The sequence below is a fragment of the Ovis canadensis genome, chromosome 7 (assembly GCF_042477335.2).
Source record: "Ovis canadensis isolate MfBH-ARS-UI-01 breed Bighorn chromosome 7, ARS-UI_OviCan_v2, whole genome shotgun sequence".
In the NCBI taxonomy this organism is placed as follows: Eukaryota; Metazoa; Chordata; class Mammalia; order Artiodactyla; family Bovidae; genus Ovis; species Ovis canadensis.
Genome location: NC_091251.1, coordinates 111,331,403 through 111,358,431, shown reverse-complemented (window position 1 = coordinate 111,358,431; position 27,029 = coordinate 111,331,403). Strand labels below are relative to the sequence as shown.

Below are 27,029 nucleotides of genomic sequence, written 5' to 3'. Positions count from 1 at the left end.
TCCTGGAAAATCCATAGCTTTGGATAGATGGACTTTTGTCGGCAAGGTGATGTATCTGAAATTCTGCCACAAAAACCTTGATCACTAGCTTCTCTGAGTTACTGTGGTTCCTATCTACTTTTAAGTAATTTCACTTACTTTTTCAAACTAACTTTGGGCTTTAAAGGCCCATGAGCCAGGAGTACCTCCAAATGGAAGGAAAGATCAGTTTGCGGCCCCCAACCTGAAGCCACAAGGACCACAATCACTGGTCTTCTCCGCACACATTTCTAGTCTCTCTGGATAGATTTACAGGAGACTGGGGCTGGCGAGGTGTGACTGTGAGCTTCCCAGGTGGTGCTAGTGGTTGGTAAAGAACCCGCCTGCCAATGCAGGAGATGTCAGAGACGCGGATTTGATCCCTGGCTCGGGAAGGTCCCCTGGAGGGGGGCATGGCAACCCGCTCCAGAATTCTCGCCTGGGGAATCCCACGGACAGGGGAGCCTGGCGGGCAGCTTGTCCATAAGGTTGCAGAGTCAGATATGAGTGAAGCGACTTTGCACACACAGGCACGACAGTAAGCTCCGAGAGGCCATAACAAGGCTTGTAATTTTTCCGTCCATTTCCAAGCACAGTTTTCAGCAAGTACTTAATAAATCCGTCCATCTCCTCACAGTTAGAAGATGTCATTTGGGAGCAGCCTTCCCAAAGAAGAGAATGAGATATAAGGCCAGTGAGCCCAAAAGCTTCGCAGTGAGCACAGCAGAGAACGGCTCACCTGAAGGACAGAGGCCCCAGGTGAACGCGTGTCTCGGGCGGGCAGGGCCCCGTCTGGGTGGGCAGGGGCGGCGCCGCTCCCTGTGCGCCGTGAGGACGGCCTCCGCGCCAGCACGGCAGCGCCTGCCGCGGCCGGGGTGTAGGTGCCTCAGCGGGACGCTGTAGACATGTCTGAGTGGATTTCCAACCTACAGGGAACGTTCCGCATCTACCGGCTGGGTTTACCCGTCCTCTCTTCCCCGCGTTTATTCCACCCCCGCCGTCCACTCCGTTTCCAGCCAAATCGGGTCAGGATGGAGAGGAGGCTTGGAGGGAAGCAAGCCGGATATTGAGGCTTCTGCAGCAGTACTCTGTTCTGAATTCTGCAGAAGCAGCAGCTCCTCTGTAATGGAGTCCTCTGTTTTTAATTCCCTTTAGACACCAGGTGATGCAGTGTTGGCAATAGCCAGGTGGCTATTTCCTGCTTTCTCATAAAAATAAGGTGGGAAAGCCTCAGGAGCCGGCTGGGGTTGCAAAACGATACTCTTAAACATTTTCAGGCACTCTTCATGGGACTCTGATCAGCCTCAGATTGGAAGTGGATGCGAGTCCGAGAGAAGAGGCTCTGCCGGCTGCCGGCTGCCGGCACCTGCGGCTTGAGGCCCCTCCAGGTCGTCTGTTCTGCGCGGCCCCGGGCGCGCGGGGGCCACCGCCGCCAGCGCCACCGCGGGGACGCGGCAGCCTCGCTTGCCCTGGGCGGGGTGGCCCGGCGCCAGAATCAGCAGAAGCTCCATCCTTTAAGTCAGGGTTCCCCCCGTGTGTTTTCCAACACATTTGCCGTTACTCACGAGTCCTCATACCTGCTGTGCCGTTTGTATCTCTGGGACTGAAGTCTTGGTCAACAGAGTGTGTCCCTGACATCTCTCCTTCTTGTTAACAAGTTGCATTATTGGAGACCCTGATTGACTCTAGAAGCATGCACTGGCAAGTCCTTCAGACTTGGTTCTGTATATATATGTGGGGGGGGGGCGGGGGGGGTGTTCATGTTCGCCAAACTTACAGATGTGTATTCAGACCCAATTTTTTATTTTTTTTAATGTTGAAGGTGATTGATAATGCCTTAACCAGGATCATTTGCCACATTCTATTTTGGAGAAAGTAATTTATGCCACCTCTGGGGCTGGCTGTAGTAACAGTTTTGACTAAGTGCTCGCTAACATTAATCTAAACCAATCCTTGATTTAGAATCACCTCCTTTCCACTCCAAGGATATTTTCCTAAGACAGGCTAGGTTATAAAGTTTTTCACTGGGCGTCTTAAAACAGTGAAAATGCTGGTCTATGAATGTGATAAAGTGTCTGTGTGATGCATTGATCTTTCCCCTTTCCTTGCCTCTCCTGTTACAGAGCTGTGAGTGGTAACATAGCTGCAAAATGTTTTATAGGATACAGAGTGCAACACTGTAAGCCAGGAAATTGAAAACGGGATGGGAGACTGGCCGCGAGGGAGGGAGGGAGGCGCTCAAGGTCAGATCTGTGCATTAAGGGTGGTGGCAGAAACGCCAGAAGGGAAACTTGCCTTTGCACTGGGCCAGTGGCACCGGAAGTGGTGGAAAACCTGCTGACCTCAGAAGACATGGATGGGCGGCGGGGGGGGGGGGGCGGGGGGGGCGGGGGGGGCGGGGGGGGCGAGAGGGAGAGAGAGAGAGAGGAGGGAGGAGGGTTGAGACGGTGATCAGAATACCCACACGGACAGGATCTGCACTTTGAAAGATGTAGCTCGTTCGTCATTCAACAAGCCTGCTGCTGCTGCTACTACTAAGTTGCTTCAGTCGTGGCCAACCCTGTGTGACCCCATAGATGGCAGCCCACCAGGCTCCCCCGTTCCTGGGATTCTCCAGGCAAGAACACTAGAGTGGGTGGCCATTTCCTTCTCCAATGCACGAAAGGAAAAGTGAAAGTGAAGTCGCTCAGTCGTGTCCAACTCTTCATGACCCCATGGACTACAGCCTACCCAGGCTCCTTTGCCCATGGGATTTTCCAGGCAAGAGTACTGGAGTGGGTTGCCATTGCCTTCTCCATCAACAAGCCTAACGCTCTTCAAAGATGCATTTTCGGAGGGTATGGATAGGGCATAGCTGGGACGGTGTTTTGAAGCCACTTGGAAGGGCGTGTTGGTAGGCCGTCCCCCAAGCGAGTGTGGACAGCTCTGGCTCACGCTGCCTTCTCTTCTGTTTCAGCACATCAGGTCCACCCCTCTGGCCAGGCAGCACCTTCTTCAAGAGGAACGGAGCCCTCCTGCAAGGTAGGCCTCTGCACGCCCCTGCCCCCTCATCCCCACCCTCCTTGCGGAGGGGCGCCCCTGCCCCCTGCCTGGGTGCCTCCTGCGGGTGGCCCTGTGTCTCCGTGCCTCTCTGTTCTATCCTCCACTCATCTCCTGGTTGCTCTGACTCGTTGGTCTGAGATGAGACGGTTTCTTTGGCCTGTCGTCACTGGTGAGATTCGAGAAGCGCTTGGCTTGCTTTGGTGAAATTGGAATTATGCGTAACGATGTCTCGGTGACAGAAATGGGTTGAGAAAACTGGTGAGATTCGAGAAGCGCTTGGCTTGCTTTGGTGAAATTGGAATTATGCGTAACGATGTCTCGGTGACAGAAATGGGTTGAGAAAACCGAAGTCAAACCCCGTTACGGATTGCCTGCACTTGGCAATCTCCGAGGAATGCTGTGGGCATTTGGGTGCTCGGGTCTCGTGGAGATTCACTTCTTGCTTGTTGTCCGACATCCATGGGTGCCCAGAAGGGTGACTGAGGCAGGTTTGGAGGGTCAGAGTTCACACCCATACCTCTTGTCCCTGCAGGCGTCATTTGCGAGGGGCACAGGGGTGCATTCTCCCTGCTGTCCATTCCGTCCTCAGCTGCCTAACAACTTCCTATCCCATGCACTCAAGGAATTCAAACTGCCTTTCATCTCTAATTTTGCCGTCAAGCGTCTTTAGAAATGGCCGCAGTCAAAGAAGACTGCGTGGCTAAAGATAGCAAGAAGATGCCTGCTGTCTACTTTAGAACATGTTTGGGGAGATGACCGTTCAGCATGCCTGCCCTGCAGACCGGCTGGAATTGGCTGCCCCCGAGGGTCTTGACTTGCCCTCGCCGCTAGCCTCTCTTGACTGGCTGGGCCTCACAGGGGCACCACTGACCCGAAGCAAGTGGGTTGCTGGTGCCAAGAGCTTCGGACCTGTCCTGGGCTCTAGGTTGAGGAGTTTCAGTGAACCTTGGTTGGTTGAGAGCTGCTAAGCCTCTTTTTCTTAAAAGTACACGCCGAGGGTCAGCCATGGGTGGGAAAGAGCAGACTAAAATGCAGCTAGGAAGTATTTAGCTTCAGGTTTCCAGAGCAGCTCAGACAGCTGAGAGAGACGCCTTCGCCTTTGCGAAGTTGTTTTCAAGGCCATACAATTGCATGCTTTTTTATGTAGCCTGTGAAATTGGGGACTTAGGACTTTGTGTCTTTGCTTGGTCGGTGAAATTTAGGCAGGCAGGTCTGGTTAATTCTGATTTTAGTAACTGTTATAGATATCCTGAATATTTAAGAAAACAATTGGAAAATGCCTCCACTCTCAAATATTAAGACATGATTTAAAAGATATATACTTAGTGCTCCCTTCAGAAAGTGTAGATGATGAGCCTTTGGGTTTTCTCAAGGGGATTTCCGAGTTGTACGCACCTTATTTTTCCTCTAGATCTGTAGCAATGATACGAATGCCGTTCATGGTTGGATTATTTTCACAAAAGTGATTTTATTTACTGAGAGCACTTTCCTACAGGATTTTTATTCATTAAGTTCCACATTAGGGAAGATTTGCTCTAAGCATGTTAGTTTTTGGTTATTTCTACAGGGCACAGGCATGAGGGAAAAATTGATAAGGTTTCTGAAGCTGAGCGATTTCATTGTGAGATTCTGTCTCATTGGGTGGTAGACATAGTTTCTGTTCTTTATAGGGTTAAATATTCCTAATTACTCTTAGGCATTGAGAATTGAATTATTACAGATTTCAGATGCTCGTTGAATCCACATCCAATTCCATTCGTCCTATTAATTTTTTGGTACATGTGGAAATCAGGGTCGTGGTGAGAATTCGGGAGTGGGTGGAGATTTGTGAATGGTATTTCCTGTTTCTTCACTTGCTGTATCTGTATAGAGAGTTTGCAAGACACTTACGTCATGGTAAGAGTTTCAAAACTATGTGTATTCTTCTGAATTAATGCCTTTTTAGTTTATTTCATGAAGGTATAGTCGATTCTCAGTGTTGTATTAGTTTCTGTTGTACAACAAGCTGACTCGGTTATGAATATACATATATGTATGTTTTTCATATTCTTTTCCATTGTGGTTGCTCACAGGATATTGAATGTAGTTCCCTGCTCTCTTCAGTAGGACCTGGTTGTTGATCCATCCTGATGTCATCGTTTGCACCCGCCCATCCCAGGCTCCAGGTCCCTCCCTCCCCAGCCTCTCCCTGTCCCCTTGGCCGCCCTAAGTCTGCCCTCTGGGTCTGTGAGTCTGCTTCTGGTTTGCAGATGTTTGTCGGATGTCGGGCTTCTCTGGTGGACAGTGCTCATTAAGAAGTTGCTGATGCTCAGGAACAAAAGTCTCACAGTAAAGAGAGGGGCGGAGAAAGAAGGGAGCTGCCCAGTCACGCCGGCGGGAGGTTTAGCTTAGGATCAAGTAGAAGAAAACGTAGCCGATTTGTGCCTGCTTTCTCATCTTTGTACTTTATACTTTCAGTATATGTCCACTTTTTTTTTAAATGTCTATGGGAAGCAGGAAGATGTTTTCCTGGATAATCAGGCTGGGAGAGAACTCTGTTACTAGGATCAGCCACAGGCATAGAGATAGCAGGCCAAGAAGATGCCTTAAAGAGCTGAGTTCTAGGAGCAAAGAAGGTGAAGCTTGGTCACACGGGGTGACACAGGGCCGGCCAGCAAAGCCCAGCTGTGACCGTGGGCCCTGACCACAGGCAGAACCTGAGGAGCCAGGCTGCCCTGGGGCTGGGGAGGACCTGCTCTGCGGCCTGGACCTAGGGGTAGAGAATGGAGGAATCTAGACACTGCATAAGGAGCAGATAGGCCAGTTGCTTCAGGGGCTGAGCCTTGCTTTTGTCAGGAGGGAGGGCACACGGGGCCGCCACTTCCTGGGAGAGCTGACACTTGCTCAGGGCCTTGGAGAAACTGCTGAGGGGGGCGTGCCCGGAGAGGGAGCCACCAGAGCCCATGGGCATGAGAGGACCGCAGGCGGAGGGCGCTGTAGGGCTCCCGGGGCGGGCGCGGAAACAGGGCCTTGTGGGCGCTTCGCAGTCATGCCTTAGGCACTCCAGGGTGTGTCTCGGGAGAAAAGCTCCGAAGAGGAAGTGATGGAAGGGCAAGCCTGCGCCCCAGGAGCATGGCAGCCTCGCGGTCGCAGCGGGGGCTGGTGTGCCTTGTCTGATGGCCACTTGGTTTCTGAGCTGCTGAGCAGGGACGCAGCACAGTAATTTTTTTTCCAGCGTAAACCCGATTGCAGGAATCAACTGGAAGCGCTGGAGGTGCTGCCAGGGCGGCCTCTGGGATCTGGTTCTTGCGGGGTCGCTGGCAAGAGGGCCTGCTGATTCATCTCCCGGTTTTGAGGATAATGGGCTAAGATTTGGCTTGGATTACACCAGGCACGGATACTTAACATAATTGGTCGTTTCATCAGTTCACAGTATTTATTGTAAACGCCATTTAGGCTGCGAGAGACAATTTCAGGACATTCACAGTTTGAGCGGGTAGAGAGCACTTCAGATCTTGTACAATAGAGACCTAGCTGAGCGCCAGAAGGGGACCAGCCCTGTGTTTAAAGGGGCCCCAGGATGAAGCCAAGCAGATGAGTGGGGCTCTTTCCGCACCCTCAGGCGTGGCCAGCTGACAGGCGTCCCCAGCGTCCCCTCTGCCTGTCTCCGTGTGTCTCTCTGATGATCTCTGGGTGTGAAATACATTTTTAAAACTATCTTTAAAAAAACCTTTTTGTTGGAGTATGACTGATTCACAGTGTTGTTAGGCTCAGGTGTACAGCAGGATTAAGCTATACATACACATATGCCTGACTCTCTGTGACCCCGTGGACTGTGGCCCACCAGGCTCCTCTGTCCATGGGATTCTCCAGGCAGGAGGAGTGGGTGGGTTGCCATGCCCTCCTCCAGGGGATCTTTCTTATCCAGGGATCAAACCTGAGTCCCCAGTGTATCCTGCATAGGCAGGCAGGTTCTTCACCTCTTAGACTCTCTTCCCGTATAACTTATTACAGAGCACGGAATAGGGTGTCCTTGTGAAATACATTTTAAAATTTCTGCAGTTCAGTTCAGTCGCTCAGTCGTGTCTGACTCTTTGCAACCCCGCGGACTGCAGCCCACCAGGCCTCCCTGTCCATCACCAACTCCCGGAATTTATTCAGACTCATCTCCACTGAGTCGGTGATGCCATCCAGCCATCTCATCCTCTGTCGTCCCCTTCTCCTCCCGCTTTCAATCTTTCCCAGCATTGGGGTCTTTTCAAATGTCAGCTCTTTGCATCAGTATTAAGTTTTGGCCAAAGTATTAAATTTTCTTAGGTAAATTAAAATTTCTTAGGTATTAATAGTAACATCATATTTTCTTAATGAAAACAGTGTTTCATGTGTGTGTGTTTTCCCTCTTTGGAACTCCCGATCCCCAACCCTTGTCCCCCCGCACATATACACACGTTCCATTCACTTGTTCAGACTGAAAATTAGGTTCCTTCATTTAAACGTCAGCCGTGGTTGGATTATGTTAGTGGGCCAGCGACCCCTAGTCAGAGGCGGTCCTGGGCCCTGGTCTGACCCTCCTCTGCTCCCTCCACCGTGCGGGTCATCCCTGCTCCTGTTCCCCCCGCCCCGAGGATCCTCCACGTCCGCCCGCCTGGGGCCTTCGTGGGCTCTGCAGGCCCCCCGAGCTCCGCACGGGGTTTTGTTCGGAGAGAAGCTGCTGCCTCCGCAGCTGTGACCGCTGACCGCGTGGCCCGGGCCTCACCTTTGCTCTCTGTCTCCGCGTGTCGGGCGGGGATGGGGCTGGAGTCCCCTGGGGAAGCCCGCCCGGCCCGCACCACCGCCGGCAGCCCTGGGGGCAGACCCTGCCTCCCCGCTCTTCTCGCAAAGCCCTTCAAACCCCGAAGCGCCCCCTCGCCGGGCAGACCTGCCCCCGGCCAGCCCACCGGGCCCTGCTGGACGAGGCCGCTGTTACTAGCGCTGTTTCCGCAGAACGCAGGAGTGGAATTCGAATAAAGCCCCTAACGCGCAGGGCAGATGTTTCTCTGCATTCGCTTCTCACAGCCCCCCAGCTGCACTAGTGAGCTGGGAAGAAGACCTTCGAGGCGTTTCCAGTGCCCCGAGCAGGACAGAGCCACCCCAGGCCGGGAGCAGACCGAGAGGCCACGCTGGGAACCCTGCAGGGAGTCGGCTATGCCCGCAGGCGACTCGCTTCAGACGCCAGGCTCCCGGCGGCCTTCAAGGGCTCGCTCTGCTGGGAGTCCTGTGTGTTGCCGCTCTCCACGACACTGACCCCTTCCTGTGTCCCGTAGCTGCTCTGCGGGTTTTCTCAGCTAAAATGTGCGCAGGGTAGCGCCCCTCTTCGGTGTATTCGCTGCTGTGACAAACCCCACAGCCACTACTAGTGCATCAGAGACGGGTTCTAGTGGACGGAGCCGAGCGTCACCAGTGACGGAGCCGTGCGTCGCCAGTGACCGACCTGCTTGGGTCCCAGCTCTGCTGCTTGGTAACCGCTGTGACCTTGGACAGACCTCATGGCAGGCCTAGGGTTTCATGTTCTTGCCTGAGGATCAAGGAGTGGACCTCAGAAATGGCAGGGGTTTCCCGTAGATGGCCGCGCTGGTCCGTCCTAGCAACGTCCCAATGTGGGTCGAAATGGCCTCAGCCCAGTGGAAGGACTGCTCCCTTCAGCAGACGGTCAGAAGAGAGGAGGCAGGTCCGCCACTGCTGGCCGTGTCCTGATCCTCGAACCAGGCCTTTCTCAAAGGTCTCAGATAGTAGCGTGCCCCGTGGCTCCGTCACAGCCCACTCTCTGTGACCCTGTGGACCGCAGCCTGCCAGCCTCCTTTGTCCCTGGGATTTCCCAGGCAAGGATGCTGGAGTGGGTTGCCATTTCCTACTTCAGAGGATCTTCCCAATCCAGGGATCAAATCAGAGTTTCTTGCATCTCCTGCTTTGGCAGGCAGATCCTTCAGCACTGCTGCCATCTGGGAAGCTCTGTGGGAGGCATCGTGGTTCAGGTCTGGACGATGTGGGAATGAACTGTCCTGGCTTCTTGGACACTGGGCTCACCCTCTCTGAGGGGATAATAGTAGACATGCTTGTCTCGTAGGGTCCTTGTGGGACTCAATGATGAATTCATATCAGTAAAGCATTGAAGTGAAGTGAAAGTCGTTCAGTCGTGTCTGACTCTTGGCGACCCCAAAGACTATATAGTCCACGGGATTCTCCAGGCCAGAACACTGGAGTGGGCAGCCTTTCCCTTCTCCAGGGGATCTTCCCAACCCAGGGATCGAACCCTGGTCTTCCACGTTGCAGGCGGATTCTTTACCAGCTTAGCCACAGGGCAGTCCTAGTAAAGCATTGAGAACATGCTAAATTCCCAGAGTTTAGTTCTTATAACATTTGACAGAACTGTGAATCTTAGGAAAAGGGGCTGACATCCCCTGAGTGTGGTGTCCCTATACTGTTCATCTTCTCTGCTATAACTTCCCTTGTCCATTGAGGGTGGCTAGATGGTAAAGAATCCCCCTGCAATGCGGGAGACCTGGGTTCAATCCCTGGGTTGGGAAGATCCCCTGGAGAAAGGAATGGCTCCCCACTCCAGTATTCTTGCCTGGAGAGTTCCATGGACAGAGGACCCTGGCGGGCTACAGTCCACGGGGTCGCCAAGAGTTGGACATGACTGAGTGACCAAGCACACACAGTGATTCTCAGAACAGGGCAGAAAACGGGGTAGCCCAGATGGATTTCTATGTGGATCTGAAAAACAAGCTGTTCGCCTCTTTATATTAGATTCCTTTCAAATAGGACTGCCTCCTGCGAATTCCTGGCTCACAAAGACTGAGTGAGAGTCTTTTCCGTTTGATTGTGTTACACCCAGCAGGAGTGTAGATTTCCATGCAAGGGAGCACAGATTCAGCACAGCAGCCCAGGTTTGAATTCCTTTGTCTCTAAGAACTGGCTGTTTGACCTTGGGCCTCAGTTTCCATTGTCTGTAAAATGGGGCTATGAGTTGTGCTCCCCAGAATCTTTGCAGAGATTAAAGGAGGGTGTGAACGTGAAAACATCTGTCCAGCTCAGCACCCGACCGACACCTCACAGATACTTAATAGTGAGAGTTTGGTTTTTTTTTTTTTTAAGATTTACTTAACTGTTTGTTTATTCTTGGCTGTGCTGGGTGTCCTGTGCTGCGAGGCCTTTCTCTAGTTGTGGTGAGCGGATTAAGCCGGTGTCCCTTGCGTTGCAGGGTGGATTCTGGGCTGCCAGGGAAGTCCAGTTGTGAGAGTTTTTAACCTTTGACTTCTTCATGGTTGAGGTTTTTAATCCTTAATCCTGGCTGTGTATTCAGGGTGCAAAGTTCCAAATTTCCTCAGAGGAGTGGGCTCCCACACTGCCCATCTTGGTGGGACGTCAGTTCCTGCCACCAGCCTTGCTGGCAGTTCTTTCCTGGTGGCCCCGGAGTGTGCCGGGCCCCATCCCTACTCCAGGCGCATCCCTCTTTCTCTGCATCCAGACCCTGGCTTTGTTCGGGCTCCCCTGCCCCTCCCCCCGCATTTCTTTCCCATTTGGCTGGAGCCCCCGGGCTCTTTGGCTTCTTTCGTCTAATCTGCTCCACAAGCTGACTCTTTTGTCCATTTTGCAAAGAGGGAATTCACCTAATGCATAAATCTTTTGATTCTTGCCCCTAGGCACACCCGTTTTCCAAAAAAAAAAAAAAAAAGAAATAGCAGAAAGGGAACAAAAACACCTCTCTACATTTCCCCACAGTGCTGACTGCCTTCTGCCTCCTTTTGGCCTGCAAAAGCCCTTTAGGTTTTTCCGAGGAGCCCTTATCTCTTGGCGTGTTTCTCTATTGTTCTCACTGAGTTCTTTGTAAAGATATTTATGTAACTGGAATTCAGTAACAGAGTCACCTGACTGTTTCTGTTGACTATCGCGTGGAGTTACAGGGGTGGTGGTCTGTTCTCATCACTCACGTTCCATGTGGTCACTGAGAATATGCTCTTAAGTTACTAAAAGGAAGTGCATTTCTGTTTTATTTCTACTCCAATCTTTTTTTTTAATTGAAGTATAGTTGTTATTCAGTATTTTATAAGTGCACCATATAGTGATTCCTCCATGGAGATTATCCTCCATTTATAGTTATTATAAAATATCGGCTATATTGCCTGTGCTGTATAATATATCCTTGTAGTTTTATTTTGTGCCCGATACTCTGTGCCTCTTGGCTGCCTCCCCTCCCCACTGGCAAGCACTGGTTTGTTCTATCTGAGTCTGCTTGTTTCTCTTCCATTCACTGGCTTGTTGTATTTTTTAGATTGCGCATGTGAATAATACAGTATTTGCCTTTCTCTGATTGACTCAGGAAATGCAATTTTAAAAGAAGCCTTTGGTCACTGTCCCTTGGGACTCCAGATTCATGCCAGCTTCCTGACATTACCAGCCTGCCGTAGACGCTGAGAAGCCTCGGTCACATAGCGTGTACTTTGCTATCTGACTTGAGTTTCCGCCAGTCTCTGTCCCACTGTCCTTAGTAACCCTGTTCATGAAAATCCAGCGTTGAGGCTGGCCCCATAGACAGAAATAGGGCTGCTGTCCAGAACTGCCGGCTCTCCTGGGGACCTGATGTGCAGAGCTCCCTCTGGGCCAGGCCCCTCCCAGATGGGTGTGTGTGAGGTACTCATGTGTGAAACAGTTCTGCTGTTTCAGGAGGATGTGTAAACCAAGGCGGGAGTTTAGTAGAGGGAGGGCAGACAGGAGAGGGCGTTCGGTAAGTTGTCAGTCCAGACGTGATCATGGAAGTTACAGGCATAGGTGAGATTTTTCAGGGGGTTGTCGAATGAAAAAGAGGGAAAAGGTTCCATCTTTCAGACCTGACATGATGGTAGGAAGAGGAATGTAGCTGACAGCAAACAGCCGTGACGTTGAAGAAGCCACTTGGAAGCTGGAGGCAATCACTGAAACGAGGAGAAGGAGCTTCAGAGAGAAGGGGCAGGCCGGGCGCGGCCGATGTGCGGCCGATGTGCAGAGAAGCTGGAGGAGGTGAGGGGGTGGGGTCTAGAGAAGAGCCCCCTGTGGGTCCGATGGTCAGCGGGCCCCACGACCCTGAGGGCGTGACTGCTGGGCTACCTTCTAGGATCTGCCTGTTCCGGACACCTCACCCAGACAGAATCAGACACCCTGTGGCCTTTCACGTCTGGCTGTTTATGTTCCTTACATTATTCTATATTCCGTTCAGTCCAGTCGCTCAGTCGTGTCCGCCTCTGTGCGACCCCATGGACTGCAGCACGCCAGGCCTCCCTGTCCATCACCAACTCCTGGAGCTTGCTCAAACTCATGTCCATCGAGTCCGTAATGCCATCCAACCATCGCATCCTCTGTCGTCCCCTTCTCCTCCTGCCCTCAATCTTTCCCAGCATCAGGGTCTTTTCCAGTGAGTCGACTCTTCGCATCAGGTGGCCAAAGTATTCGAGTTTCAGCTTCAGCATCAGTCCTTCCAATGAACACTCAGGACTGATCTCCTTTAGGATGGACTGGTTGGATCTCCTTGCAGTCCAAGGGACTCTCAAGAGTTTTCTCCAAAACCACAGTTCAAAAGCATCAATTCTTCAGTGCTCAGCTTTCTTCACAGTCCAACTCTCACATCCATACATAACCACTGAAAAACCATAACTTTGACTATATGGACCTTTGCTGGCAAAGTAATGTCTCTCCTTTTTAATATGCTCTCTGAGTTGGTCCTAGCTTTTCTTGCAAGGAGCAAGCATCTTTTAATTTCATGGCTGCAGTCACCATCTGCAGTGATTTTGGAGCTCAAGAAAGTGAAGTCTGCCACTGTTTCTACTGTTTCCCCATCTATTTGCCATGGAGTGATGGGACCGGATGCCATGGTCTTAGTTTTCTGAATGTTGAGCTTTAAGCCAACTTTCTCACTCTCCACTTTCATTTTCATCAAGATGCTCTTTAGTTCCCCTTCACTTTCTGCCATAAGGGTGGTGTCATCTGCATATCTGAGGTTATTGATATTTCTCCTGGCAATCTTGATTCCAGCTTGTGTTTCATCCAGCCCAGTGTTTCTCTTGATGTACTCTGCATATAAGTTAAATAAGCAGGGTGACAATATACAGCCTTGACATACTCCTTTTCCTATTTGGAACCAGTCTGTTGTTCCATGTCCAGTTCTAACTGTTGCTTCCTGACCTGCATACAGGTTTCTCAAGAGGCAGGTCAGGTGGTCTGGTATTCCCGTCTCTTTAAGAATTTTCCACAGTTTGTTGTGATCCATACAGTCAAAGGCTTTGGCACAGTCAACAAAGCAGAAGTAGATGCAGTCTTACATCTTAGGTCCTATGGCTCCCATTTTGCAGTTTGGGAAAATAAGGCCCCAAACAGTTGTCCTGCTCATTGTCCTGATCCTGGTGTCAGAGCCAGGATCGGAAGCCTGGACTCACACATCTTTGGCTCAAAATGGCATCGATATTTCTAAACAGGTTTCCACTTCAGATGTTTAGACAGTGTGCAGTGTTTTACCGATTGGGGCTGCAGAGAATCCTGTTGTAGTGCTTAAAAGCACTTTATAACAACGAGGCGCAAAATAGAAATGAGTGTTTGAGTTGTCGTCTTTCATTTGAGTGATCGTCCTTCATCCCCACATGCCTTGCGCGCTCAGTCGCTTGCGACTCTCTGCGGCCCCGTGGACTGTGGCGCGGGATTTTCCTGGCGAATATACTGAAGTAGGTTGACTTTCATTTCTCCAGGGGATCTTCCCGACCCAGCGATCGCACCCAAGTCTCCTGCATTGGCAGGTGGATTCCTTCCCCAGAGCCCTCTGGGAAGCCCCTTTGTCCCCGCATGTGCCTAGTATAAACAGCTAACTTTAGGATATCTTAACGGCCGAGGAAGAAGAGAAAGGGAAATGCTGAAATCAATCATTCAAAGATTAATGCAAAGACTGCCCACCTCTTAACAGAATGAATGCTTTACTTGAGGTTATCTGAATCTTATACTAGGGGATACAAAGAGATGATAATTCGGGAACAGAACTGTTTACTTTTGGCTGAATTTTTTGAGTGTGTAAGTGTTTTCCTTGTCTGTTAAATCGTATCATTTAGATGATAAAAAGAGTATACGACCTTGGATCGTGTCGTCCCGCAAAGCCTGCTTTTATCAAAGTGCTGAATCTCACAGTGCAGTTGGAAAAGGCAGCCCCCTCGACGTCCCGTTTAACTGTGCATGAATGGAAGTTTAGAAGTATTACAACGTAACTGCCAAGAGGCTTGCAATGAAGAAGGATGTTTTAGAATCGGCTCAGAGGAATGTTCACGTCACAGTTGTGAACCGAGAAGCATCCACCTGGAAGCTGCAGGGGTCAAGTCTGTGTTCTTGTTTGGTTCCCTTGACGACCGAAAGGTGTGGCTGAGGACTGGGCGGCCCTCGGTGCAGTGCGTGAAGGTGTGGCTGAGGACTGGGCAGCCCTCGGTGCAGTGCGTGCCATAGGTCAGGAGTGTGTGCTCGTGGGTGTGAGTGCACGTAACCCACGCATCCCGGCTTTTGTCCCCGGTTGTTCTGCATCCACAAGAGGACATCTCCCCTGCCCCTCTTCGTCTGCCGCCTCTATCCCATCAAAGATGGTGTGAGGATGAAAGTCCCGAGTCTTCAGATCAGCCTCCCCCAGCCTATTCCCTGCCTCGCTGCCTGACTGCTGTCTGACCTCGGAAAACTCACATAAACTTCTTCGGGCTTCCGTGAAACGCGAACGTACCAGTCTTGCCAGGTGAATGCAGTTATGTGTGAAGACTGGATGGTGATCCGTGCGGCATCCTGGCACATGTAGGTGCCCCAGGTGCGGGGAGGCTGTGACCGGGAGAGGAGAGTGTGGGCCTCGGGGCCAGCCAGCCGGCCCCCCGCCCCCCGCCCCGCTGGCTACCCACCATCTGCCTGACTGTGAGCAGCTCGTCTGGCCGTTTGAGCCTTTCCAGCCAAGAAGACAGATAGTAGTGCCTCCTTGGATTTTGCGGAAATTAAAACGGTATATATATGAATCTGCCTGCAATGCCAGAGACAGGGGTTCGATCCCTGGGTTGGGAAGATCCCCTGGAGAAGGGAATGACAACCCACTTGTCGTTCTTGCCTGGAGAATCCCATGGAGAGAGGAGCCCGGCGGTCTGCAGTCCATGGGGTCGCAAAGGGTTGGACACGACTAAGCAACTTTTTTAAAAAAGAAAAAAATAGCATATGTACAGGGCTGGCACCATGCCTGGTAATTATTGTGTTCAGTAAGTAAAATTCATCATGTATACGATAGCATTTCTATAGTTTCCTAAGGTCTTCAATTCTTCCCACCCCCAAACAACAACATAAAAATACCCTTGTCCAGTTGAACGGATGTTGTGTCTTCGGTAATGTTTACGACTGCATTCAGTCTCCTCTTCTCTGTGGAGGCAGATGCCCGCAGGGTGCCCACCGGAGGAGGGGAACTTGCGCCCTCACCAGCTGCGCTCATGGGCCCTGTTGAGTGACTGAGATCTTGCAGATACGTGGCACAGAGCAAGGTTCCCTGGGGCGGGTTGGAGTAGCTTGTGGTCTGTTTTCCTGATTCTCCCTCTCGGCGTCTTGATTGTGCCCGAATGTGGACTGTTTGCGAAGGCTGGTTCGAAAGAGGGGAGGGAGGGAGGAGAGGCTGCCACCGTGATAGCAGGCTTCAGGGCTGTGTTTGCAGGGTGTGTGGCACTAGCCCCCGCCTCTTGGCCACAGTCTCTCGCGGGGCCGGCTCCTCCTTGCACTGTGATTGCTTTCCGGGCGGCAGGCTCAGATGCTCTCGTTTTGCACTGGGTGCGCCTTGCAGGGAGGTGTCAGAACCACAGGTCCGTGCCTGGTGACCTGTGACATACGGAGAGGCCAGTCCTGTGTTCATCATCTGTGTGTACTGTATTTCTCAGACTCCGAGAGACTTCATTCTTTTAAGTTTCGCTGTGGTTAGGAAACGAAACCATTATGAACAAAGTTTTCATCTTTAAACTTTTGCAGCGGCCATAGGCCCTAACTGGGGTGCTCACAGGGGCCGCATGGGCACCCATAGCCGTATCAGGGCATCAAGGGCACCTTTCTTCTCTTGTGGGTCCCCCTGTTTGCACACACACACACACACACAATGCTGCAACAATATATTTCAAACGAGAGATGCCAACTTTTTCCAGGATCTGCCTGGCCTTGGCCATCGGTGGAGACGTGGGTACATGGTCCAGGCCGGAGTCCTGCCCTGATCTCCCTTCTCCTGAGTGTTAGGGCTCTGAAGGCTGTGCCGGCATCACCAGGCCTCCCGTGTAGGGTCAACCAGGGTACAAGAAATGGCAGCGAAGAGGAGGCGTGAGACCACCGTGCCATGGCCCTGCCTGGGTTTCGTCCAGTCAGAGGAGTTCATGAATTCTCCAGTTTACTTAACCCAGCTCGATTTGGGATGGGGGAGTTGTGTGTGTGTGTGTACCCAGGAGTCCTGGCAAATAAGCTCTAAATGAATGCCATCTGCTCGGCTCAATACGCGCGTCACCAACGATTTCCGTCGGTGCAATGCCAGCCTCTCCGTTGTCCTGAGGGGTGCACGTCACGGTTCAGCTGTCTTTTGAGAGAACATGAGATGAGCTTGGAGAGCTTTCCAGAGACGGTGACTTGACTTAAGCAAACCAAGGGTCTTGGCACTGTGACTCGTCTCTGTGACAGTCTCCCTGTCCCCCAGCTCAGCTTTGCCTTTAGTGGGATAGGCTCGGAGACCCACGTGGGTTTGTGGATACCCGGTGGCTGCCAGCAGCCTCTTGGGCTGCAGACTTTGAAGCCCGCTGGCCCGGGTGTTCCCCATAGAGGCTCCCTGGTACTTCTTGGTGTTCCCACAGAAGAGCTGTAAGGAGACGAGCCTGACCTCCTGGGACCACACTGCGGTCTGAGGAATGGGAGGGTGGTTCGCTCAGAAGCTCGCGGACAGACTGGGAGTTGGAAGGGTCTCAGATGCAAGTCGGGGGCCCCTTCCCAAAGAGAGAGAGGAACTGTCCATCACAGCAGCGCAGCAAGTTTAGAGACCAACGCAGCGGACGGGGCGTTAGGTCGCGCCTGCAGGTGTGCATGGCCGGCCAGGGCAGGTCAGAGGCCAAGGGCAGATCTTCCCGTTTGAGACCCTAACAGACCCCCGATCGTGAGAAGGGCCCGCGCCCGTGGGTACGGGGTGCCGAGGTCTCGGGGGGTTTGGTGGTGCCGGTCAAGTCAAGTAATTTCCCAGAGGCCCAGAATCTCAGATAAAGGTGACATTCACCTTAAACGGATTACTTGCACTAGACCTGTCTCCTTGGTGACGAGGGAGACGGAAGACGGGACGCAGCTGCCATTTACTGAGGGTTGACCTCAACCGACCAACCTCGGAATCTTTGGAAATTTCTCTCAGCAGCCAGAGTGGATTTCCCCCGGGTCCTCACATCAGCAGGATGCTCAGCCACGTAACGTGTTAATCAGCCAGGGAGGCCCTAACGAAACCCCGCAGACCGTGGGTGGGCAAAGGGGGCACGTGTTCATCAGATCCGTCTCCTGCCCCTCTGGACGCCAGCGGCAGCAGGCTTGCTCTCCCGGGCCTCCCGGGGCCTGCAGGCGGCCGCCCCTCGCTGTGCCTGGCGTGGCCTCTCCTGTGTCTGTGCGCGTCCTTGCCCTCTTCTCCCCCCTGAGGGCGCTAGCCCTGTCAGATTAGGGCCCCGGCAGGATCCCACTGCTCTCGAGCCCCACCCTCACGTTCTGTTTTCATTACCTCGTTAGAGGCTGTGTGTCCAAATTCAACCCCACTCAGGATTAGAGTTTCAGCATATGAATTTGGGGAGGGGGACACAGTTCAGCCTTTGATAGTGACTGACGCGTGTACATTTCACAAACATTCCTTGATTTCCTACAGGGTGCCACTACCCCGGCGGTGTGTGGACCTCTGGGTGTTTCGCTGGGAGACAGAATCGCTAAGAAGCCTGCGTGGTTCCTGCCAGTACAGAAGCGCACAGGCTCTGGGGGGAGTCGGGGCTCAGGGAGGCTTCACTGAGGGGGCTGCTAGTGCAGTAGGGGGCTGTGGACTCCACGATACCGTTACCTGTGCCCTCCTCCGTCACAGCGTCACCGGGGCCCCAGTACCAGAGAGCACTCACTCGAGAGCCACGGCAGAAACACTCAGCCCAGCCCACAAAGTCATGGAGCCCGTCCCCAGAGGCGCAGGGCACTGACGAGTGCAAAGACTTGGGACGTGCACGGGCTGGAGAGCAGGGCTGAGGCGGGGTGGTCCAGGATGCAGATGGGAAGCTCGCCAGGCCCCTTCCAGGCAGCTTCCCCCGACTCCCTGCAGGAGAGAAGAGGGGACGATGAGAGGCTTGTCGGGAGATCCGTCGGGAGATCCGAGACGCGCAGTGGAAGGTGGGTCCGATGCTGAGGGGATGGGGTGGCCGGGTGGTGGCGACTTGGGTTGCGTGGCGCAATTTAAATCTTAAGATGAAACCAGGTGTGTAAAGTGGGGTCAAGAACTAAGAGCCAAGTCCGTGGACATGGGAAGCCCCTGTAGGGTGGTGCCCATCACAGCACGTGGTCACAGAGGAGGCTGGTCAGGGAGACGCGGGTCGTAGCGGTCATAGCTGGGCCGGAAAAGGATGCGGGCAGCTTCACTGGGTGGGCGAGGAGCGAGGCAGACCCAGTTGCAGCTTTGGGTGGAGGCAGCCGGGCAGGTGAGAGAGGGTAGAGCCTCACAGACCCCCAGGCTGGCTGCTCTGCCTTCCTCTCGTTACCCCGCCTACTTAAGGAAAATAAGAATAATCACGTCTTAAATCAGTGTAATTTGAAGAGTAATTGGGTAATGAAAATCCAGTTCAGAACCCGAGATGGAACCTCTTCAATTTCACTTGCCGGTTTCCAACTTAATTTTCAAAATTAAGATACCTCTCATGAGTCTCAAAATTGTTCACAATCCAGAATGTAGTGAGGGGAAGATAAGATGCTGAGTGAGAGAGTGGATTCCATGTCAAAAACTGCCCTAACGTGTGTGTTTGGGGGTGTGTGTGTGTGTGTGTGTGTGGTGTGTATGTATACTGTGTGGGTGTGTGTGGTGTGTGTGTGTGTGGTGTGCGCGTATACTGTGTGTGTGTGTGTGTGGTGGGTGTAAAGGGGGGACCCAGGGGTGGGTAGCCCTTTTGTACACAAGGGCATCTAACTGTAAGTGGCATTCGTTGGGCTTCTGAATCGATTAGTTTGGAGAAAGATGCCATTGTCTAGAGGAGCGTTTATGCGGCTGAGCTGAGTTTGTCACTGGAGGGACCGGCTTTGAACCCTCACTCTGACAGTTCCTCACAATCAGTCAGTGTCTGTCTGTCTGTCCCTCTTACACGCGCGCCTGCACATCATTTACACACATTCCTCTTGCCTCGCTCAAATACTCAACTCTGAGCTTCTGTTTCTCTGTCTGCAAGATCAGGACGTCACCGCCTGCCTCTCAGGCAGCAGATGGAATCCCCCACGAGCCGCCGCTTCGCGCTCCTGGACTCAGGGCTGCACCCCCAGCGTTCACAGGGAAAGTGGGCAGGGAGCAACCAAGGTTCCCGTTATCCTTGGGGTGTGAGGTCGGGACTGCAGGGCGTGGAGGGGGCTCCTGAGATGCCAGTGTGTTTACCTGGGTGCTGGGCAAACTGAAAATTCACTGAGCTGGGTACCTATGTGGACTTTGCTGGGTATATGTGACTTCAATCAAACGTTTCAAAAATGATTTGGCCACAAAAATTCATTACACCTGCTTGATTTCAGATTATTACTGTGCACATGGAGTGAACCTCAGAATTCTAACATGATTAAAAAAACAAGATTTTCATAGATTTTATTAAATCAATGAGCTAAATTAAAGCTGGGTGAAACAAAATAATGAGAATTCTTCTCACAATTCAAGCGTGTTTTATTAAAGCCCACCAAACTTGCTTGTTATTGATATTGTTAATACAATATTTAGATTCCATTTTGAACCTGCCAACTGGCAAAGATTACTGAAATGGCAGTCTTTTCTGAGACTACTTTGTTTGTTTGGGTTTTCTTCAACATTCATAACCAGAGTTAGGTTCTTAAATGTAGGTTAAGATGAATTTCTGGGGCTGCTAAGTCACTTCAGTTGTGTCCGACTCTGTGTCCGGCTCCCATAGACGGCAGCCCACCAGGCTCCCCTGTCCCTGGGATTCTCCAGGCAAGAACACTGGAGTGGGTTGCCATTTCCTTCTCCAATGCATGAGAGTGAAAAGGGAAAGGGAAGGCACTCAGTCATGTCCGACTCCTAGCGACCCCATGGACCTCAGCCCACCAGGCTCCTCCGTCCATGGTGTTTTCCAGGCAGGAGTACTGGAGTGGGGTGCCATCGCCTTCTCCATAAGATGAATTTATGTGACTATAAATGGCACTAGGGAAAAAATGAAAAATGTTTATCAAATACTTTGAGAAGGTCTTTCCCAAAACACATAGGAGACTCACATAAACTGTAAAAGTTTACCTAAACAAAAGTGTTATTTCATTCTAACATAGTATCTTGATGGATAAATATGTTGGTAGCAGAATTGATCTAGAAGTCATTATTTAAACCTTGAAGCTTCATAGATAGCATTTTGCTAACAGAAAGCACTGTGTTTGAAAATGTTTGAAATTTAAAAACAAGCAGGCCCAGCTCGGGCATGGGCAATTTGGATAAAAGGGGTCAAGAGATACAGATTTCCAGTTAACAAAATTAAACATTTTGGGGGTGTAATATATAGCATAGTGACCATTTAATACTATCTTTGAAAGTTGCTAAAAAAATAGATCTTAAAAGTTCTTATCACAGGAGACGAAACAGTGTCACTATGTCAGTTACTGAAGTGATTATCCACAGTATATACAGATAACCATTACGTGGTACACCTGAAGCCAATGTAACGTGTGTCTATTATATCCCAATTTAAAACCAAAAGATAAAAATAAGCCAGGCCAGTTACACCGAGATCTGTAACTGCCAAAGGAGTACGAAATAGCCAAGACCCTTCTCACCTGAAAGCGCATGGAACTGTGGTTGTACCTTGAAGACTGATTTTAAAAAGAGGACCCTTCTCTGCAGCATTTGTCGAAACGATTAAGGGATTCAGGAACGCCTGTCAGACCGCTGACCCATTTGTTACCTTCCTTTAAACTCGTGAGCCTCTGTGTCAGCCCTTTTGTAAATACTGTCTCAGTGGCTAATGCTGCCTCTCCCACGTTCAGGTCTGTCAAGAATGTGTCGTAATAATAGTAATTTTTAAAAATCTTGGCATCATTTTCATGATAGTACTCAGGCCTGAATATTGCCTTGTGTGTTCCCAAGTCACAGACTGTGACACTCCCCTGTTTCAGGGACAGAGGGAATCTCAGATTTGTCTGTAAGTGCTTTTTGCAAAAGAGTTAAGACAGTGTGACGGTATATTTTCTTTTTTCTTCAGGAGACTGAAGTAGCTTCACGTTCTGATTTCGATTAGTGTAACTGCTGAAAGTCCTCGTGGTACACATTCCGTTGGCGACGTGGGGAGCCTGGCTCTTCGCAGGTGCAGCCCTGGGTGTGAACCCAGCGCGCTGCTTCTGGTATGGCCCGGAATCTGAGTGAGGCTGACCCCGAGACACGTATGTCAGTGAGGGATGGAAGGGCCTCCCCTGAAGTGTTCATTGATACTTACCTTGAGCCGTGGAATCACGCGTAGTTTTTTATTCGCTTTCTGCTGACTGCGCTAAGGTTGGGTGGGTTAGACAAAGTATAGAAAAGAAGAAAGTAAACTGCAGCTGCTGGTTTCACTCACTAGGTTATTGTTAATGGTTAGTTTGGGCTTTCCTGGCGGCTCAGGGGTAAAGATTCTGCCTGCTAATGCAGGAGGTGAGAGTTCAATCCCTGGCTCAGGAAGATCCCCCCGGAAAAGGAGATGGCAACCCACCCCCGTATTCTTGCCTGGGAAATCCCATGAACGAGGGAGCCTGGAGGCGGGGTATGGCGCACGGGGCTGCAAAAGAGTAGAACCCGACTAAACAACATCATCAGTGGTTAGTTTATATTTTCAAAGATTGAGCAGTGAGATAGTTAAGTCTTAGAGAATGAAGACCCTGTAGATCACATCCCGTCACCACGCCTAATATATGTACCTGAGACGACTTTCTTTTTTTCATAATTTGAGACCTATCCTTACATTGTTATGTGAAAGAAATAACTGCCAATGGAAGGACAAAAACAGGTCTCATGGCCCATACCCCCGAGGTGCATCATGGCCCATACCCTTGAGGTCCAGACCGAAGCTGGATGCACCCAAGAGCACGCCAGCCAGGAGACCCTCGGCTGGTCCCCTTCCGGACACAGGTGGGCAGTTAGGGCTGAGGAGGACCGGAGCCCATACAAGGCAGTCACCGCAAGCACAGCAGGGTCTTCTCTGCAGCGCAGGGTGTTGGTCCAGGCTGCCCCGGGGGCTGCAGCCCTCTGGGATTCTCGGTCACATCGGCAGCGCTCCTCCTGGCTCAGCCCAGGAGCCCAGATCCTCTCCCAGGCCCGGGAAGGCGCTTCAGTGGCGCATCATCCTTGGCTCATGCTGGAGGGCAGGCAGCATCTGGGTAATGAGTTCAGTCAAAAGCCTGGAGGAGGGTGATGTGGAGGCAAAGGCGCGCAGGTCGCCTCGTGCTCCCAGGACTCTGAAAAGCTGTTCCGTGTTTACAACCACTGGAAAAACGTTTGGGTTTTCCAGATGATCTGTTCATACATGAGGCCACAGACTTCCAGGATCTGTTATCATTTATCTATAGTTTCACAGGCCAACTTGATAATGTTTCCTTGAGGACCAGAAGTTCATGTGTGGACCTGCTGAATGGGATTGAGAGGCAGTAGGTTCAGAATTGAACGTCAGGAGTCCTGATTTGGAACGCATATGGTTGTTTCTATTTTACTTAAAAATGCTCATCACCTTAGAGCACATTTATATGCAGTGCTGAATATGCGAAGGGTGCCTCCAGGTGTTCTGGGACCCCTGGGGCCGTAGGAGGGTTTCTGTTGGGGGAGGTGACCCCAGAGGTTTCCCAGAGCCCTCGTCTGTACCTCAGTGCTCCTTACCATCTGCTTCAGGGCTGCTGTGCAGCAAAAGGCTGCGTGTCGACGACTGTGCTTAATTAATTTGTCCAACATATCCCACCTTGTTCCAAAAAGAGTTTGCAACAGCTTACAAAAATGCAGCGCAACTAGAATTCTTTTTTTATGGTCATACTGCTCTCAAAATACAGGGAAAAGGGCAGGGTACCTAAGATATAGTTGGAGGATAACAGTATATAAAGTTAATACCCTAGGCCCTTTGTTTCAGTTTAAAGAATAGAGTGGTCAGTCACGAGTGTGGCTCTGAGGTTCCCGGTCGCCAGGGCAAAGAGTGAAACACAATCAGGTATGTGGTTTAAATGTTCAGATTAAAACCAGCTTGTTTTAACCGAAGAGAACTACCGAGGTGCCTGGTGCTGAGTTGTCCTTTAGGGTGTCAGAGAGAGAAGTCCTTAGTTACGTAGCAAGGTGCGTCTTGCTGCCTAAGGCTGTGCCTCGTCGCCTAGGTGGTTTTCTGTGGTGTCTTCAGCCAGGGCAGTGATGCGTTCAGAAGCTCTTCAGTGACGGCCCTGGGGTGTCGCCGTCTTTAGTCGGGACGGCTTAGTCTGGGGTAGGGCCGTGGAGTCTGTAGCTTAAAAAGCTTCCCAGGGACACTGATGTACAGACAGGCTTGAGAAGCTCTGTTTTAGGTAACAGAGGAAAATGTAGCTAAACCAGGTAAGGGCCCAGAGCTGGAAGCAGGGGTTTCGTGAGATGGCAGCTATGCAGCTCACGCGAGGCCCACGCCCAGCCGAGGAACTGAGTCTGGAGCTGGCGGGGGGTGGCTGGCTGAGCCTGAGAGGATGGGGCAGGGGAGGATGGGGCGCATCCCGGGCAGGCCTCTCTCCCTACATTCTGTAGCCCTCAGCCAGCTGGAGCTGGGAAGAGGAAGCTGTAGGATTGGGAAGGTGCACTGTATGGGAATAAAGGCATTCGAAGGTCAAGTACATTGAGTGTGGGCTTCCCTGGTGGCTCAGAAGGTAAAGAACCTGCCTGCAACGTGGGCGACGCAGGTTCGATCTTGGGTCGGGAAGATCCCCTGGAGCAGGGCATGGCTACCGCCTCCAGGATTCTTGCCTGGAGAATCCCGTGGACAGAGGAGCCTGGCGGGCTACAGTCCATGAGGTCACAAAGAGTCTAACACAACTGAATGACTACATTGAATATATATCTTTAAATGGGATCACTTTAATTATTAGTTGTGTTTATCAGTATTGAATATGAATTCTTTCAACTAGAATATACAACAAGGTTTAGAAAAAAATTTTTTTTTTTTTTTTAGGTTTAGAAAATATTGATGGTCAGTAGGCCTCCAGTGGTGCGGGCTTGATCGCAGGGGCTGCTACTGACTAACCTTGCCCATTAAGGCCCCAGCCTTGAGCTTTACCTGAGCCTGACCTCGCCTAGCCCTGTGGGATGACGCGTCATCTCCCAGTCACTGCTGGGCAACTGTGGGGAAACAATGGGGGGCCTGGGGTCTGCTCCAGAGTTGGCCGTTCCAGGAGCATCCGGAGCTTGGCGATCTTTTGTGGTTGTTCTGGCCTCTTTTTCCTTCTCCTTTCTTCTTTCTCTTCCTCCCCCTCTGCTTTGCTGAAATAAGGTAGAACGTGAAATCAGAAGTCTGTCTGGTTGAACTAAGGGCTGGGGACCCAGAGTCCCAGCCTCTCCCACCACCCTGGTGTCCCCCCTCAGGAAGGCCAGGAGCTCCCTGCTGCCCCAGCGGTGGCCTGCAGCCCGTCTGTAATGGGACCCTCAGCCCCGTTAGTCAGGGCTCCTGTGCAGAGACATTCCAGTTTTCAACCAGAAGACAGGTGGTGGTTGTTCAGTCGCTCAGTTGTGTCCAACTCTGTGCGACGCCATGAACTGCAGCACGCCAGGCCTCCCTGTCCATCACCAACTCCTGGAGCTTGCTCAAATTCATGTCCATTGAGTCGGTGATGCCATCCAACCATCTCATCTTCTGTCGTCCCCTTCTCCTCCCACCTTCAATCTTTTCCCAGCATCAGGGTCTTTTCAGATGAGTCAGCTCTTCGCATGAGGTGGCCAAAGTATTGGAGTTTCAGTTTCAGCATCAGTCCTACCAATTAACACCCAGGGCTGATCTCCTCTAGGATGCGCTGGTTGGATCTCCTTGCACTCCAAGGGACTCTCAGGAGTCTTCTCCAACACCTCAGTTCAGAAGCATCAATTCTTGGGCGCTCAGCCTTCTTTATGGTCCAGCTCTCACACCCATGCATGACTGCTTCCTGTTTCATTCTGTATGAAGTCTCGATTACTTTTATAAATTGGAGAAACGATGGACAAATACGGAGTCTCTGTTATGGTGTCAGGGTGTGATGCACAATTGCACCCGCCTCTGTCTTTTCATCCGTGTTTTCTGAAGAATAACTGCTCCTTGGAGAGTTTTCATGGTACCCGAATCATGCCCTTTGTGTGATGCTGAGGTTAAATTCAGGACAAGACCTGTTATAGGAGAGCATCTCACACCAGGACCTCACCTGGAAATCAGAACAGCCTTGCAGACTTTTTATGGTGCGAATTCAGCCTGGTGGGGAAGCCCTGATTTGGGGAGATTTTTCTCATCTAGCCTCCTCCCCCAGGACCGGATTATACACAAATTGGTACTTACAGGTGGTAATTGGTTCTGTTCTTAAAAGATTTCTCTAGAGGATAATTTTTCTACTTTCTTGAATAGTGTGTTTCAGCCTGAATTTCTGGAAGAAACTTCTTCCCACTGTTTAATTTGAATGTCTCTTCTTACGGTCTCAATATAATTTTCTTCCATGCTCCGTGAAGAAGAAAACAGGAAACAGCAACATGGGCTGGCCCCTGCGTCTTGTGTTGCCGCCTTGGAAGTGCCCCCATCGCCAGCAGCACCTGTGGGCCCCGTGGGCAGATGGCATGACTCAGCCTCCAGCAGCAGGGTGGGTGTGTATCCTGATGGGTCCATATGTCCCTGTGAGTCGGCGGTGATTAATGAGGGTCTCCAGCTCCGACCCCTGGTTACACCAACCGCATACCTGCAGGGCGGGTGGCTAAGGAGGGATTCATTTCCCAACTGAACAGTGGAGCTTTTCTCTGCTCAAAGACAGCTGATTTATTCTGGTTTGTACAAGGATCAGAGTGGTTAACTGTGTGTTTTCCTCTTCAGCTAACCTACACACAGAAGACAGTCTGGTTTTCAGATGGACCAGGTCTTAAATGAATAATCGAGGAGTCTAAACTCCCTTGCTTTCTATAGGTTCTGATTCTCTGGAAAGAAGACTCTCAGAGGTCCCACCTGCTCAGGCTCCCTTTGGCAGGATGTCAACTGTGGGCTCTTTGCCAGGTTTTCCCTGAATAATGAATGAGGCAGTGTGGAGCAAGTCAGAAATAGAAATCAATAAAGCTGAATTTCTACAGGAAGAGGCGGCCCTGCAGCAAACTGATAGTGAACAGTGAGGCCAGTGGGCGCCAAACACAGGCTCAACCCCGCCCTCAGCGGAGGGTCAGAAGCCTCCGGACTGGGGACCAGTCATATGGGATCAGGGTGCAGGCCACTCAGAGGGACTTGGGGGTGGGGCGTGGGGGAAGATGGGCGGAGCCTAGAGCCCAGCGTCTTCCAGGCGCACAGAGCAGCACCCTTGCACCGAGCTCCCTGGAGCCAAGCGCCAGACGCCTTCATGAGTCCCACGTGTGCAGCTGCGGGAAGAGACCCACACACGGCCTGTCTGTCCTGGCTCCATGGAATTCGGCAGGACCGCGAGGTCTGCAGAGACTCCCTGGTCCCTGCCCCTGCCCCCTTCGTGCTGAGCTGTCCTTCAAAAGTCTGCCCACGAGCAGCCCCGGCCCCGACCCAAGGTGGGCCGGGCGCTCGCAA

The 27,029-nt window shown here is 51.6% G+C and overlaps 1 protein-coding gene across 19 annotated transcripts in view; it reads left to right on the top strand.

The window, feature by feature from the left end:
* FOXN3 (forkhead box N3) overlaps positions 1 to 27,029 on the top strand; it is a 446,930-nt gene that overhangs the window by 320,092 nt on the left and 99,809 nt on the right. For all 19 annotated transcript variants that reach the window (XM_069597307.1, XM_069597297.1, XM_069597300.1 and 16 more), the window contains one exon: positions 2,975 to 3,039. In XM_069597307.1, coding sequence (XP_069453408.1) covers positions 2,975 to 3,039 — 65 coding nt within the window. The remainder of the gene's footprint in view (positions 1 to 2,974; positions 3,040 to 27,029) is intronic.